The sequence below is a fragment of the Erpetoichthys calabaricus genome, chromosome 2, assembly GCF_900747795.2.
Source record: "Erpetoichthys calabaricus chromosome 2, fErpCal1.3, whole genome shotgun sequence".
NCBI classification, from domain to species: domain Eukaryota; kingdom Metazoa; phylum Chordata; class Cladistia; order Polypteriformes; family Polypteridae; genus Erpetoichthys; species Erpetoichthys calabaricus.
The window spans coordinates 220015717-220033003 of NC_041395.2; the positions used below are offsets into that span (position 1 = coordinate 220015717).

At 39.6% G+C, this 17287-nt stretch overlaps 2 protein-coding genes across 4 annotated transcripts in view; both read left to right on the top strand.

Moving 5' to 3' along the window:
• Nucleotides 1-17287, top strand: part of sncga (synuclein, gamma a) — a 405959-nt gene that overhangs the window by 293424 nt on the left and 95248 nt on the right. The window lies entirely within an intron of this gene.
• The window catches only part of nfkb2 (nuclear factor of kappa light polypeptide gene enhancer in B-cells 2 (p49/p100)), a 61393-nt gene that overhangs the window by 26326 nt on the left and 17780 nt on the right, over nt 1-17287 (top strand). Inside the window, exons 2-4 of one of the 3 annotated variants that reach the window (XM_028795184.2) lie at nt 12323-12394; nt 13232-13271; nt 13764-13845. In XM_028795184.2, coding sequence (XP_028651017.1) covers nt 13233-13271; nt 13764-13845 — 121 coding nt within the window. In that variant the 5' untranslated portion in view covers nt 12323-12394; nt 13232. Of the gene's footprint in view, nt 1-12322; nt 12395-12477; nt 12499-13231; nt 13272-13763; nt 13846-17287 lie in introns of those variants that run through there. The other 2 variants (XM_028795182.2, XM_028795183.2) reach the window with 2 other exon arrangements.

The window sequence follows — 17287 nt, forward strand, 5'->3', positions numbered from 1 at the left end:
AAAATACGACCAACAAAAAGAATGAGGTCAAAGTCCCTTGCCATTTAATATAGACTGTTCCTACTAATGTTTATGCACTACTGTTCTAGCGCCTGTTATTGTAACAGGCTTAATGACTAGTAATTTATAAAACGCTACGAGGATGGCCAGGTGATAAAACACATATGTATTAAGCATTAGAAGCACCACAGTAGTACACATGTACACACAAAGCACAGGTCAAAGGTCAAAGTAATGACTTGCCTGTATTCATCCCGCTTGCTGTTTTTTCAGTACAACTTGCTTACAACAGGCCATGGCCAAGTTATTCACAATGATCGAACATGACATTTGTGATTCAGTCTTGACACTTTCTTTGCCATGTGTGCAGCTTTGTGCGCACATTTCCAAAATGACATATTCTACTTAAGCACGTTTATATTATCGGGCTTCCAGGTGCCATCTACTGGTGAAAAGGGGGCCAAAAGATTGAGAGCACATACAGGTGCTTGAGACTTTTAAGCAGCTGATGCGACATGACAGAGTCAGACTGCACTAAAAGTTACCGCACCTTCTAAAATATCTGGTACTGTACATGGTACCTGTTTGCTGACACCTGAACAAATTAATCAACCTTAGTATAGCCTGGCCTAGTGACCGTGGATCAGGCAAAGGAATAAATGTGGTAGAAAAGTAGATCAAGATATGCTACTGTATAGTATTGTGGAGGGTGGGGGACCTCCATGTGCAAAACTATACACTGACTACTTTATATGCACTTTGTGTATCATTCCCTTGTGTCTATTTTGTCAATGAAGATGTTTTCATTTTGTAACTTTTGACCTCTTTGTTATCATAGTAGGTGAGTAAGATTGGTTCAAGGGCACCTATTCCCTTTAACTTGTAGATATAACCTTCTTGAAATTATTTTATTTTTCTGATTGTGCTTTTTTGCATATTCTCATTCATTGTATGTTTTGAAGGAATATAGGACAAGCTTAGCTTTATTAAAGAAATCTAAGAAGAGTGGATGTGATGAATTGGCTTTACGTTTAAATAATATCATATGGTGTGATGGACGGCAAGGGCACTTATTTGGCCGGGATGCCACCTTAACGGAAGGCCCGGGGGAGCGAAAACATGCACAGGGCACTGCCTCCCCCAGAGTGCTAGATGGAAGCACTCTTGGGTTGCAGCAGTGCCTCGGATTCTCACAGGACTCCCTGAGAGTTGGAGTTTGGCACAGTCCTGTTGGGTTCTGGTGGAAGCCACCAGAGGGAGCTGCAGAGACCTACTTTGTTGGGCTTCTGCCACACCTGGGAGTGCTTCTGGACCTCGCTAATGGGCCTTGGAGTACTCCCAGGTGCAGCATATAAGGAGCCACCTGCCTTCATTCAGAGAGGAGGAGGTGGCGGCAACGGCAACGGAAAAAAGCAGAAAGAAGAAGAGAAAGAAGAGAAGTACTGTGTGTATTTACCTGTTGGTGCTTTCCTATACTGTGTTGTGCAGGTGGGAAATAAAGGCAAAGTGTTTCTCACGGCAAAAAATAAAGCCATGTGTGTTGTTGGACTCGTGCCTAGTGTCTGTCTGTGTCAGGTTTGGTGGCCACAATGGCAAGAAATGTGGGAGGAATTAAAAAAGGCTCATGATCGAAGATCAAGCAAAATGGTAATCTAGTGTTGGTATTTACCACAAAATCATGTATGATGTGAATGTGACCTGTTTCATTTCAGAAATGCGCAGTTATTCACATACTGAAGAAGCTGGAGCCAGGTTGACAATCCTAGGATTAATCTGGGGAAGATTGGCAAGAGGCTATTAACTCCTTTTCTTATCCACCAGGGGCTTCATAGGATTGTGCCTTTTATTGACTGGAAAGCTGAGAGCTACCTTTTAGATTCAAATCTTTAACAGCAACACATGATAGTTAGGACACCAGGGGCCTCCAAAGTGAGTTCCATGTAGCAAGGATACGGTAACTCCTGAACCAACAAGTGGTTCTGGGTCTTATTTAGAAATGATCCCACCTTAAGGCTGAGATATCATTGAGTCTAGATTTGGGAGCAGAATTTACATGTAATGTGAAGGTTGAACTGCTAAGAAAAAGAGGCCAAGGCCTAGAGAGAGGCATAGAGATAGAAAGAGTCGAGTCATGAAAAGATAAATGTGTTATACTACCCCCCATCTGATAGAAAGAAGGCAACCCCCATATAGGCAAGCACAAACAGGTTGCAGTATTTTTTTAAATTTATTTATGTATACTTTGTATATTACCTTGTTCCTCCTTCCATATGTGTTTATTAAACACACTTCCTTTGTGTTTACCTTTTGATTCTACATGTTATTCTGGGTGCAAGGGGATGTGAGAAGTGACTCCTATTAGTGTACCACTCAGACTGAAATACTCTACTGTTTATTCTATGTAAAGGTAGTTTCTACATTCATCACCTGTTGGGAATCATCCTCATTAGTTTAAAACATAGTTTAGTTGGGAAGGAGTCTAGTGTTTATTTAGGTTAGTTTCAAAATCCTCAGAGACACTGATAAAGTAAATCCAGCAGAGTTCTTTCAACTTAACGGTGAATCACATGCTTGAAGACACCAGTGGAAATTAATAGAAAGTGCATTTAGGACTGAAGACAGGAAGCCCCTCTTTATGCAAACATTTGTGGGAATATGGAACAAACTACCAAGACATGTACTTGAAGCAGAAACCTTGGCAACCTTTAAGTAATATTTTGATGAGATATTGATGCAGCTTAGCTATTAACTAAACAAACAGGTTTGATGGAGTAAGTGGTCAACTCTCATTTGCCAAATTTCTAATGTTCTTTTTATGTTCTGTGTCTGCCTGTAACTTTATTCAGAGATATGCTGTTTGGGCAGAGGAGAGTCCACTAATATGAACACACTTACTGCCTGGCATTTACTGCCTGCTGTTTGCCCTGTCCCACTTTATCCTTGTCTGTTGCTATGCAACTCTAGTGATGCAGCAGTCACAGGGTGAGATTGGCAGAAGGGAAAAACTAGGACGATTGAACGTTGTGTTGCTCTGGCATTGGGAAGCTGCTTTAGTGATTTAGTGTTCTGTATTGTTATTAATCCTTGTGATTTGACCTGTTTTTGCTTGAAATTTTTTTAATTAGAATTTGTCTAGTGCTTTTGTCAAGTGTTGAAAATTCAGTATAAGATCTCTACTTGTTTGTAGACTCTGCCTTTGTCTATTTCTTTTTGCACAATATTGTTTATTAGTAGGGAGGCCGTGATCAGGCTTTTTGTTTTAAGGCTGATATCAATCACTGATTTAGTGTTTCTAGGACTCAGTGGTCCTTATACCAATTTGGATTTGACATCTTTATACCTTTTTTTAACACTACGTTCCTGCATAAAAAGTGGAAATTTTTCATTAAACTGCAGACCACAGATGTTACCTGTTCAGTTTTAGTTACGAAAATAAATTTCTGTATGTTTTTTGTTCAGTGACCATAAAAAATACTATCAGTTTAAAACATACCTTTTTAAAACTAATAAAATATGTACAAAAATATACAGTGCATCCGGAAAGTATTCACAGCGCATCACTTTTTCCACATTTTGTTATGTTACAACCTTATTCCAAAATGGATTAAATTCATTTTTTTCCTCAGAATTCTACACACAACAACCCATAATGACAACGTGAAAAAAGTTTACTTGAGGTTTTTGCAAATTTATTAAAAATAAAAAAACTGAGAAATCACATGTACATAAGTATTCACAGCCTTTGCTCAATACTTTGTCGATGCACCTTTGGCAGCAATTACAGCCTCAAGTCTTTTTGAATATGATGCCACAAGCTTGGCACACCTATCCTAGGCCAGTTTCGCCCATTAGGGTCTTTGTACTGCTGAAAGATGAACCGTCGCCCCAGTCTGAGGTCAAGAGCGCTCTGGAGCAGGTTTTCATCCAGGATGTCTCTGTACATTGCTGCAGTCATCTTTCTATTTATCCTGACTAGTCTCCCAGTCCCTGCCACTGAAAAACATCCCCACAGCATGATGCTGCCACTACCATGCTTCACTGTAGGGATGGTATTGGCTTGGTGATGAGCGGTGCCTGGTTTCCTCCAAACGTGACACCTGGCATTCACACCAAAGAGTTCAATCTTTGTCTCATCAGACCAGAGAATTTTCTTTCTCATGGTCTGAGAGTCCTTCAGGTGCCTTTTGGCAAACTCCAGGTGGGCTGCCATGTGCCTTTTACTAAGGAGTGGCTTCCGTCTGGCCACTCTACCATACAGGCCTGATTGGTGGATTGCTGCAGAGATGGTTGTCCTTCTGGAAGGTTCTCCTCTCTTCACAGAGGACCTCTGGAGCTCTGACAGAGTGACCATCGGGTTCTTGGTCACCTCCCTGCCTAAGGCCCTTCTCCCCCGATTGCTCAGGTTAAAAATGAATTTAATCCATTTTGGAATAAGGCTGTAACATAACAAAATGTGGAAAAAGTGATGCGCTGTGAATACTTTCCGGATGCACTGTATATACACTATTTATTGTATATTATATATTTATACACATGTCATTTAAAAGATAATAATTCTGCCCATGATTACAAACCACAATTCTAATATAATGACTCTAGAAGAAACAAGGCTAACACGCTTAACAAGTTTATATACACAATCGACACATTAAGCTTTTAAGCTAACAAGCCTGTTGTTTACTAAGCAGTGAGGGCAAGTCAAATTCTTCTTTAGCTGTTCTTATTCTAATTAAAAATGTGAGATGCTTAATAAAGCATAAGCTCATTCATCGTCCACACTCAGACAAGAAGTGTCTGTTTTAATTATAAAACAAAACGAAAAGATCTGAACTCCTTACCTTTTAATTTCTGCAGAAGACGCACCTCTCTTTTCTTACCCACCGTTGTTCCTGTTCGTGCTCAGTATGACTCCTCAGTTTATTTCTCAGTTTATCCTCAGTTTATTAGTCCAATTTGTTTAATGTAAAAGGCAATATTCATACCTTCACTCTCTCTTAAAGTCTGACTGCCGGCTCAAGCATTGTTTCTAGATTCTACAAATTTGAAGTAATTTTCCCTAGATGATCTCAATAGACAAAGGGAAATGAGAATTTATTTCATATAAGAAATATAATTCAGACATTCATATAATACATTTAGTGGGTGCAAATCGTTCAGTAATTCTACGTAAAAATGTACATACAGATCCTAAACAAAGTACAGTAGAGTCTCGCTTATCCGACATAAACGGGCTGGCAGAACGTCGGATAAGCGAAAATTTCGGATAATGGGAGGTGTTAAGAAAAAGCCTATTAAACGTCAAACTATGTTATAATTTTACACATTACGAGCCTAATACAGTGGAACCTCAGTTCACAAACATCTCTGAACACGTACAAATCAGGTTATGACCAAAACGTTCGCCAAACTTTTGCCTCTGTGCATGACCACACACTCGGTATAGGAACAAGCCAGTTTCCCTTTTGGTTTGTGCACGCCGATGATTTCTGCACGTGTTCAGTCTCTCCCTGTGCATTCCCTGTGCAACGTTCGAGAGACACACGCGAGAGAGACACATGCACACGCGTGAGAGAGAGACACATGCACACACACACGAGAGAGACACACACATACACACACACACACACGTGCGAGAGAGACGCACGTACACACACACACACACACACGCGTGCGCGCGAGAGAGACGCACACACACATACACACGCACGCATGCTCACACACGCACACGCACATGCACACACACACACACACACATGAGAGACACGCACGCCAGAGAGGGACAGCCACATAATCCACTGTAATCATGTTTTACAACAAAACAACAGAAAAATTTAACTGAAAAAATGAACATATCAACAAAAAATAGACTACTCTCACGCTCGCAACTTGCAGTTCTTGTTGCCGATTGATGCGTTTTTTTTTTTGTTTTTTTTTTTGTGGTGGGACGTTGGATAATACAGAATGTTGGATAAGCGAGATTCTACTGTATTTACCTCCTTAGGTGTTTTTACATTTTATATATTTTCTAATTGTTAACCAAAATATAATACAGTAATCCCTCGCTATATTGCGCTTCGCCTTTCGCGGCTTCACTCCATCGCGGATTTTATATGTAAGCATATTTAAATATATATCGCAGATTTTTTACTGGTTAGCGGATTTCTGCGGACAATGGGTCTTTTAATTTCTGGTACATGCTTCCTCAGTTGGTTTGCCCAGTTGATTTCATACAAGGGACGCTATTGGCAGATGGCTGAGAAGCTACCCAACTTACTTTTCTCTCTCTCTCTCTTGCGCTGACTTTCTCTGATCCTGACGTATGGGGATTGAGCAGGGGGGCTGTTCGCACACCTAGACAATACGGACGCTCGTCTAAAAATGCTGAAAGATTATCTTCACGTTGCTACCTTCTGTGCAGCTGCTTCCTGAAGCGACATGCTGCACGGTGCTTTGCATACTTAAAAGCTCGAAGGGCACGTATTGATTTTTGCTTGTTTGTTTTTCTCTGTCTCTGTCTCTCTTTCTCTCTCTCTCTCTGCTCCTGACGGAGGGGGTGTGAGCTCCCGCCTTCAACAGCTTTGTGCCGCGGTGCTTCGCATACTTAAAAGCCAAACAGCCCTATTGATTTGTTTGCTTTTCTCTAGCTCTCTGACATTATCTGCTCCTGATGCGCACTCCTTTGAAGAGGAAGATATGTTTGCATTCTTTTAATTGTGAGACGGAACTGTCATCTCTGTCTTGTCATGGAGCACAGTTTAAACTTTTGAAAAAGAGACAAATGTTTGTTTTCAGTGTTTGAATAACATTCCTGTCTCTCTACAACCTCCCGTGTTTCTGCGCAAATCTGTGACCCAAGCATGACAATATAAAATAACCATATAAACATATGGTTTCTGCTTCGCGGATTTTCTTATTTCGTGGGTGGCTCTGGAACGCAACCCCCGCGATGGAGGAGGGATTACTGTATTGTCAAGTACTGGATTTTAAAAATTCTCGTTGTGTCTGTAGGGCACTTGCAAATCTACATAGATTGGTCTGTCACTGGAGACACATTTACTAGCATATCTGTGAAACCAGTGTCTCCTCTTACCTTGGTCCCAATGCTATTGTGATTGGTCCTAACCTTTGTGTCCCTCAGTTACACAAATAACCTTGATCACCTTGATCAACCAGACTATCCGGTGTCAGTTCGACTCCACTGGTCACAGCATTGCACCCATTCCTTTCTTGCTCTTGCCATCCTTCTCCATGTAGTTCCCATCCGTTTTTGTATCTCGTCGTCCAATCTCAGTGGGGTCATTCTGAGTGGTCGCTTCTGCTCGGGTGGGTACCACTCGGCAATTGTACATGTCCACCGATTGTTAGTTAGACGTGCTACATGTTCTGCCCATCTGAGTTTTCTCTGCTGATACTCCGTGATCACATCTTTCACTCCAGTTCTCTCACTGACCTCCTTGTTCTGGATGTGACCTCTTAACGAGATTACAAGCTTAGACTGTTCCATCGCCTGCTGTGCTGTGATCACCCATTGCTCTTCCCTCTTCGTTGTAGCCTAGGTTTTGCTTGCATATAGCATCATGGGCATCAAATCCAACCTAGATTTAAGGGCAAAAGCAGTATCTTTATAAAATTAAAAATATATATTCTTTAAAAAATGCTCTTCAACAACAATGAAGCTCTGTGCAGCACAAAGTCAAAAGTAGTTACCTAAAACAATAAGGCAATTTGATGCAAACAAAGTCCCAATACAGTAATCTTGTAATATCTCAAAATCATAAGCATAACAAAAAGGCAATTAAACTCACCAACTTCCTGGTCCTTTCGATTGAACCACCAGGAACTGTGGGAAACATTTGCCTTTACTGGGCTGAGGGTAGTCCCTTGTGATGATGGACAGGTGGTCTGCCTCTCGGGGAACCACCCACAAAACACTGTAAGGGCCGGCCCCTTACCCAGCCTGCAGCTACACCTCGAAGACCTGTGGCCTGGATAATTTACTGAGTATGAATCTAACTATCAAGCCGTACCTCTAACAAATTAAACTTTTCCCCACAATCGACGGTGTAAATATAAACAAACAAAAGCAGGTATGTAAAATTAAACTGATTAAATCTATTAAATGAAACAACAAGACAAATGCAAAAATAGAAAGATAAACATATATAAATATAAATATCCCTCCACCACAGCAATAATGTGACACCACCATATATAAATACAACAAAACCCTCCCTTGCCCCTGTAACATACTGTATAATAAACAACGAACAGCAACAATGAATGATACTGTATACGGAATGATCGTGAACTTGAGTCCAGTTATAAAAACTGTCCTGAATACGGTTGACTGAACTAGCAATAAATGAGTTGTTTGATTTTCCCGGCAATTGGAGCAACCTCACTGTGATTCCTCGGCGAGTGGTGGATGACGATCCTACCCCGGGGTCTCTGCAGATGAGGGATGGAAGACAGTCCAGCAAAATGAAAAACAAACTGGTGCAAAGGCACGATGTGAAAAAACAGCAAGTAAGTTGATCCGTGGTTGAAAAAAATGGTCTCCTTTCTCCTCTCCTCTCACCTTCCTTTCTCATCTCTCTCCTCTCTTGATTGCTTAAATAGTCCTGTGATGGCTGTAATTGATTAATAGTGAACAGGTGCTTTCCAGGTTTGAGGTGCGGTCTCCTTTCATCATCCTTCCCCCTTTACGGGGATGGCATTCACTGATACACACATAAACAGCTAACGGGACAATGAAAACAAGACGCACTCAGTACTAACATTTGACAACACTATAAACTATGTAGCCCCGCTACAACACAAGGCATGTAACAAAAGTGTAGAAACAAAAAAGGAATAATGCAAATAATTAACAAAATTAACATTAATAAATAGCTCAAAAATGAACATAAAGAACATGAAACAAGGAGTTGAACCCTAGCCAAGGGAGGAGCCCTGGCTGAAATACAATATAGCCACCCCAACCCTCTCCATAAACTCCTATATCCTAGAGGGAACATTAAGAGGAGGAGACTTGAGACATCCAGAGCAGAAAAGGCAAAACGTCTTGGACCAGGCTGAGCAGACGAGGTGAGAAGTCCAACTTCTGGTGGTCCTACGAGGTCAAAAGAACTGGTGGACCACCTCTTTTGTGGAACCAGTGGGCAAGTGAAAAAGGTGGAGCACTTCCTGGTGGCCTCTGCAGGGAAACTGAAGCAGGTTGACTGCCTCCTGGTTGCCTTGGCATGGCAAACAAGAAAGGCAGATCACCTATTGGTGGTCCCAGCAGGGCAGGTGACTGGGCACCACCTCCTGGTGGTCCCAGCAAGGCAAGCAAGACCGGCAGTTATACCCACCTGGTGTAGATGACATGGCTAAAACATATAAGCTAAAAGGTGAGGTTTTTATTTTTTATACTCACCTTTATTGTGTTTGAAATTCTTGACCATAACTTGGGGGCACCTCCTCCTGAAGTCACTAGCAGCAGCTCAGGTGTGCCCCCTCCTGGGGTCACAACAGCATAAAACAACAAAGTTTTGTATCGAAGCTACAGCATGTCTTGGGGTGGGTGGCAAGAAGTTTGCGATGGCAAATCTAATGGAGATGCAAAGATTGACATGGTATCAAGACTATAGGTTTGGCTACAGTCACAGGTATAATAGAAGAAACAGCTCCTCTTGGTTTAGCAGTGGTGGAGCAGAAAGCTGCCTGGGCTTTCTACAATATGTATTTTTAACAGCTCGAATAGCATACATCTCCAAAAGATACAGTATATTACCTACACATATATGCACCTCATCTTCCAAATCAAAAAACTCGGTATCTCCCAGAACTGTAACCCTTTCCAGGAAAGTTGAGGCTTCGAACAGGTTGTTCTTTATTTCTGTTAAGTAGTTATATGTCCGTATATGTGCACTCAGAGCTTTACCAGGGGCATCATTATATTTGCGAAAACAGCCATCCATAGATACAAGGAAGTTTTTTTCAAAAGCTCAACCTGCACAGTCCTGCTGCAAAGTAGATGTTTATTTTATTTTGTAATTCATTTTGTTGTGAACTGAGAGTCCCGAAACACTACAGAATCCCCAAAAAATGGCTCACAGTCCTTGGCAGTGATTGGCAGTGATCCTGTCTCTTGAGGACCAGCCACAAAACACAAGGCACATAACAAAGGCTTAGGGACATAACCAATAACAAGGAATTGCACAAATGTCAAAAGTAGCATTATCAAAAATAAATAACTCAGAAATGAACAAAAAGGACATGAAACAAGGATTTCAATCCCAACCAGAGGGAGGAACCCTGGATAAAATGCAACACTTGTTAGTCTTCATTGCTTGAAAAAGTTTAGTTTGTTATATTCAGCATTTAAAGCATATTGTGAGCCCTTCTTCTTGCCAAATTTGTTTCTGCTTTGTGCATCCTGCACTGAGTTTTTATTTTGTTTTGTTTTTTTAATCATCACTATTAACCAGTTAGTTGGTGCAACAGATTTCAGCTTTTGTAACGTTGTATTGTCAGCCTGCAAATTCAAAACAAGAAATCTTGTGCTGTGAAAATAAGTAATCCATCAGTTTGCCATCCAAGGATCAGAAAACATCTGAGGTTCAGTCTCACTTCACAGAAACACTTAATGTTGCTGTAATTCTTTGATTGAAAGGAAAGAAAATAATCAAAGATCAAAATTGCCTCTTCATCATGTGACCAGCAAGGTGGGGTTGTGATAATTAATTAATAACCAGGATTTATTTTTCTCATGCAATCTACTTTTAATAATCAGACCTGTGATTTTAATCAGTTTTATATATCTGCGGAAGAGGTTAAGAGGTCAAGGAAGAGAGAGAAGGAAAGATGAGCCAATTATAATAAAAAGAAGGAATGAGTTTGAAATCAAAATGAATTATTCACATTGACAGACTATTTTTGTAGGACTTCTTTAACCAAGCAAATGTAAGGCTATCCCTGCATAATTTGTATGTAAGAACATGTCTTCATAGTGGAAAGCAGAAAGTATTTCAGAATGCCGGTATCAGCGAGAGGATAGGAGGGAAAGATTAGGTGAACGTAGAAGTTAAGCAGAGAGAGAGAGAGAAACAGGGAAATAGGGATGATGCTAGGCTTTCAGACAGAATGCTGAATTCTTTAAGGAAAGCATCTGCCTATCATTGTAAGGAATAATCTGTGGATTATTATTTGTGGGTTTTTTTTGGGGTCTGTTAGTATTGGAGCATCTTCAGGGACAGTCCCTCGTGATTAGGCAGCTCCTATGATGCAGCACCTATTCACTATTCGTGTCAGTTTTGGAAGTGAAACCTGCTCTGGGAAACTCCACCTTTAAGCTTTCCATGTAAAGAGTGAATCACAGCTCATGTGTATCACTGACAAGGGTGTAAACCCTTTTGGAATTTCTCTATGTACCTGTTGTTCTTCACCATTTAGTTTAATTTCATTAATAATCCATCGTCCCAGAGCAGATCGGAGGTTCAGATCTGTACAATACTTTTGTGACTAATCACAGAGAAGATTTTCCACAAGATATCATAGGACCTACTAATTCTCTACTTTATAACTAAGTACATGTCTGTGCACAGTACATATTTTCCATTAAATGGAGTTTGCGGAAACTGCAGTGGATCCTAAAAGGTCAAAAAGATATACATTAAAACTTAAAAAAATCATCTACGTATATACAATATACATTAAAACTTTTAAAGAATCATCTTGTAGGGGCATCTCTTACCGTATAACTGTCTGAGGAGTCATCTGTTCAGTGAGTTTTACGGATTGTCCTTGAAATATATTGTCTTTGTTTCATTCACTAAATAAAAAATAAAAATTGATAGCAAACAGAACATACTGTATATATGTATGCATATTATACTTAAACTCTTAAATTAGCAATTATGTTATTTTTAGACTGCAAATTAAAGGAAGGGAGGTCACTGCTCGGCACTCATGTGCACTTGATCCTTTCTGCCTGCCTGTAATTTTGTGAATGGTGAAATGTCCCACGATTGTGATCTGCCCAAGTTGTGACGAATTGGATTTTTGATGTGTCAGCCCTTGCAACCACAGAAAAGAAATATGTGAAACACTGCTAAAGATGTTGTTAAGAGATTTTTTAAAACCAAAAAATGTAAGTAGTATTGTTTCAGAGCGGCTATTAATTGTTGTTCTTGATTATTAGAAATACATCTTCTTGTGACACTGTCATTTGGCAAGTCTTGTTTATATTACGATGAAATGTGTATAAGGAGGCACTGTGCACTGACGTCAGAATGCGTCTAGGCTGGTAATTTGGGGGCTTTCCTCTTGTCTTTTTCAGACTATTTCCTGGCAGGCAGGACATAAAAAAAAAACGCACAAAATAACGTCTCGCGCCAACTTGAAAACGAAAGTAAGGTCTTTTTATGAAAAAAATCCCTTTGTTTTCAAAATGAAATTTCTTTGCTCTCTCTTCACTTCTAGATGAGCAGTCAGTGTTTCTGCTGCACTTGCCATGTAGGTACTGTATGTTGAATGTGTGTTCTTTTTCTGTGATTACCTTTTAAGTACTGAAGTGTCCAGTGTGTATACAAGGTTGTGCGTGTGGCTAACTGTTTAAATGCCATGATGTTGGTGTTGTGAGTTAGTTCAGAGGATTCTCTCTCTCTCTCTCTCAGTCAGAGTGCCTCTTCCTGTTGTACCGTGTCTCTGCCTTCTTCCTGCTGCTCTCTTTTTCTCCAGTCTGATGCTGTTCTATCAGTATACCTGCTGGTCTCCTTGTTAGATTTTTTTTCCTCTAGTTGATCTGTTTCTTTACGTCCTGGCTTGTATCTTTCTTTTTTTTCTTTCATTCTCTATTTATAGTCTCCCTCCCTCTCTCTGTTTCTCTCCCTCTTCTCCTTCTCCCTCCCCTTTTTAAAAGGAATACCTCTGTTTTTTTTTGTAGACGGTCAAACTCGCAGTTTTCTTGCAGTCAGTCTCCCCTATTTATGAGAGTATAGTTTAATCAAAATAAAATACTTTTCTGTTAATGACTTGATTTCTCTTTTCGTTTTGTCATTTCTTTTTGTCAGGCTTCCTATTGTTCCCTTCTTGTTTCTACACTGTGTGGTTTTACGAGTTTTCTTGCTAGGCCAGACATGATTTAAACTTTACGTTTAATGGGACGCCTTACATTTTGGTGTTTATATTCTGTCCAAGGTCTGCATGTGGGTCAATGAGGTTTCAGTACTCTTTTTTCTTTTCGCAGGATGATGGATAGTTCTCCATTTCCGATGCCTGAAGACCATGTAAGTACACTCTTAACTATGTATACCAGTTTGATGAGACAATTAGAAATGAGCAATGGGACATTGGCTGTTTTTTAAATTGTACTATTATTATCTTCAATCAAAGTTACTCATCTGTGATTAGCAATTTTTTATGTTTAATTGTAATAGTTATAGAAATAAACATCCAGGTATTATAGCTATTGGCCAAATCCCTCAGAATGTCTGTGGCATAGTAGCTACCTAGGAGGAAGGTTTTATCTGGGGAGTAACACTGGGTTGAAGTGGGACCTCACATTGGTTACTAATGTAAGGTTTTGCCTCAAGGAGATACCACTCATTTCGTGGAACTACACAGTAGTGAATTCTTAAAAGTTTTGTACATTGCAAATCATATATCAAGTGAGGCAGTGTTATCAAAAAAAATATTTTCAAAGACCAGCAGATTAGTCTTATTGTAAATATGCAGAATTAATAACATTTTTTTTACTGTCTCATACTTTTTCTTTACAGTTACATTATAGTGATATTTCATATGGCATTTTTTCCACGTTTCCCAACATGCCTATTAAGACAGAGCCATATCTTGAGACTGGTAAGTGCTGACTTACATTGTTTTGTAAACAAAACACTTGCCTTAAGTTTTTTCTGCATATGGTGTATGTTTTGTTTTGCCTCTTGTAGGTAGGCAGACTTTATTATCCTAGAGGGAATTTTGTTTGCAGTAGGATAGTACAAAGACATTCGTACGCAGACATAAGAAAGTAAGCCTGAAAGTGTAATTGGGATGTCATATACTGTAGACTATAGTGCTTTTATGTCATGTTTTTAACAATACAGTATGTTATCTTATTTTACAAAATACTCCTTTCCGTTGAAATTTTGCTTTACCTGGTGTTTTCTCTGTGGAGTTTGTATTCCGTGTACAGTATATGGATAGATTTTTCCCCAGGTACTCCAGTTTTTCCCTCCCATAGTTTCAAAAATGCTCATACTAGGTTAATTGGCAACTCTAAACTTGCTCTGTGTTAGTGTAGATGTGTGCATGAGCTGCCTATGAAACTGTCTAATTTTATATCCAAAAATGTTTCGGCATTGCCCTTCATACTTTAAGGACATGCAGTGGTGCTCTGGTTATCTTGATTTGGATTAAGTGGGTTTGAGAATCTTATGTCATACTATATTAGTATACTTAAATAAGACTTTTAACCTTCTTAAATAATTTCACATATGAAATTACAGTGAGATGACAACCTGCTTGCAAGCTGCTTAGCAGCTATTGTTAATGTGATTAAAAAGGTAAAGTAAACAGGGGCTACACTGCACTGCATTCATTTTTCCATTTGTAAACTTCCTTACTTCTGTAAAGATTTACATCCCTGTCTCTGCAGTAAAATGCTGCACTGCAGTATTTTTGTGTTATATATGAGTGAAGTGTTCTTTACCACTAACTCATTTTGGTGACCTTTTAACCACAATCGGTATTCAGAAGCTGAATTGTTTTTTTTTTTTGACTCAAGCAGTTGAACCCATCCTTTTGAGTCCACTTTTTTGCTCACTTAATTTAGAATGAAATAAATAAATACTATGATAAAATACCAAATTTTGTACATACATTGGCATAGAGAGGAATGCATTACACTATAATAATGTAAGTAAATTACTGTAATAGCCATTTTTGTACCCACAATAATAAAAAGACTGAAAAAGGTTCTGTTTTTTTTACCTGCCATTTCATTTAAGACAATGGAGAAAAAAGTCGTCATTGTTCAAATTTACTCCCTCCTATCTACCAGACCAGGAGAATTAATGTAACACTGCCAGCCATCAGTTTTATAATTGTTGACATTTACTACAAACAGTAAATATGAAAATTATCAGTTTTTATGTAGTGCATGACTGATAGGCAGGGGTCATTGACCCCCAATCTACATTTTGAGGCAAGTGAAAGGACGGGAAGCAGCCAGGGCACACACACCCACACACCAAGCACACACTAGGGACAATTTAGGATTGCTAATGCACCTAACCTGCATGTCTTTGGACTGTGGGAGGAAACCGGAGTACCCGGATGAAATCCACGCAGACACGGGGAGAACATGCAAACTCCACGCAAGGAGGACCTGCGAAGTGAACCCAGGTCTCCTAACTGTAAGGCAGCTGCGCTACCGCTGCACCATCGTGCCATCAGTATCTCTCCTTATACATTTTGCATTAAAAATGGAGTTCGTTATGGAGAGCAGTGTGTTTGAAAAGATGTTTTGTAGGTTTTATGTTTTTTGCATTTAGAGCTCAGTTTACCAATAATTTAAGCTAATTCCTACTGGCTCTCTCTTTATTTTGTAGAATAACAGCAAAACATCCATCCATTATCCAACCTGCTATATCCTAACTACAGGGTCATGGGGGTCTGCTGGAGCCAATCCCCACCAACACAGGGCGCAAGGCAAAAAAACAAACCCTGGGCAGGGCGCCAGCCCACCGCAGGGCGCACACACACACCCACAAACACCAAGCACACACTAGGGACAATTTAGAATCGCCAATGCACCTAAGCTGCATGTCTTTGGACTGTGGGAGGAAACCGGAGTACCCGAAAGAAACCCACGCAGACACAGGGAGAACATGCAAACTCCACACAGGGAGGACCCGGGAAGCAAACCCAGGTCTCTTTACAAATGTTATTTAGTTTAGAATTTGTATTATACCTTTTTGTTGTATTTTTTTACATTATGTATGTATCGACCTAGAGCTGGATCATAAGGCTTGTCGACAAATGTTAATCCTGCAGTATATTTATTGAGCAACAGATGTCACCATTGATTCTGCTATGTATAAAATGGTCAGGCAATGCTGCCTGGGAGAATAATACTGTAATAAAGCACAATTGCTCAGTCAGACAGCATTAGATTTTTGAGCAGGTGGGCTGCCTTTGCGGAAATATACCTATCAGAAACCCAAAACAATGTTTCAAATAAGTTTGTACACAAACAAATTGAGACAATGTAACCTATTAAAAATTGTTAGTATGTAAAACAAAATACTAAAATTACTATAGTATTAATAGTAGTATTGTCACATGTACAGAGTAAAGTGAAATTCTTACTGCACAGCATGCACTTACTATTGCAAGCATTATGTTATGATATATAAAGCTGTCTGATATAGTATGAATTTTTGGATTCAATATTTTATTTGGATCCCTGTTTTCAAGTTAAAAGACCATATTCACTCATAATAATCAAGACACTATATAAAAGCGGTCGGGATTGTTGTCCTTCCGTTCTGTGAGTGCAAAGCGTAGCGGTATTCCACTTATCACAGACTTACTACTTGCGGCTTGCGGTACGAAGCGACGCGATGTGAGCAGAGTTCTGGTGCTCCCATCGTTCCCTTGCTTTTGTGCGCAATCTTGGAGATTAGGTAGGCTATTTTTAGATTTGTATACAAAGAAATTTTGTCCTGCCTTACTTCTTCTAACTTGGTCACTTTATTAGCAGTCATTCATTGACTTTTGTGACACGACATTTTCAAGAGCAAAGCGCTCTGAGGACGTAGTTATCCATGTAGTGGACACTCCACAACAGGGAAAATTGATAAAAGGCACTAATAGAGTTTTCACACTGAATATAGTATTCAAGGAAGTTTTTGAAATTATATAGAACAAAAGTTTAAATTTCGTCGCAAAAATAACAGAAACTATGAGTATTAAAGTAATGCGGCTCAGATTCAATGTAACCAAATTAATGAGTTGTGGTACATGAATTTTATTTTTCACTGTATAAAATATCAAATTGATTTACATATTGAATTGCCTTAAGAAGTGGTCGACTTAAAAGTCGGTCGCCTTAAAAGGCAGGTGAGCCTATAAATAATTATGCAGCGTATGCCTGCAGGAACACGTGCAGTGAGCGAGAGAGAGCGAGCGAGCGAGCGACACACACACACACAGGCGCGCGAGAGAGAGCGCTGGACGCATAAGAATAATAATACTTCATTACATTGATATACCGGTGTTTTCAGTATTTAAAGCGCTA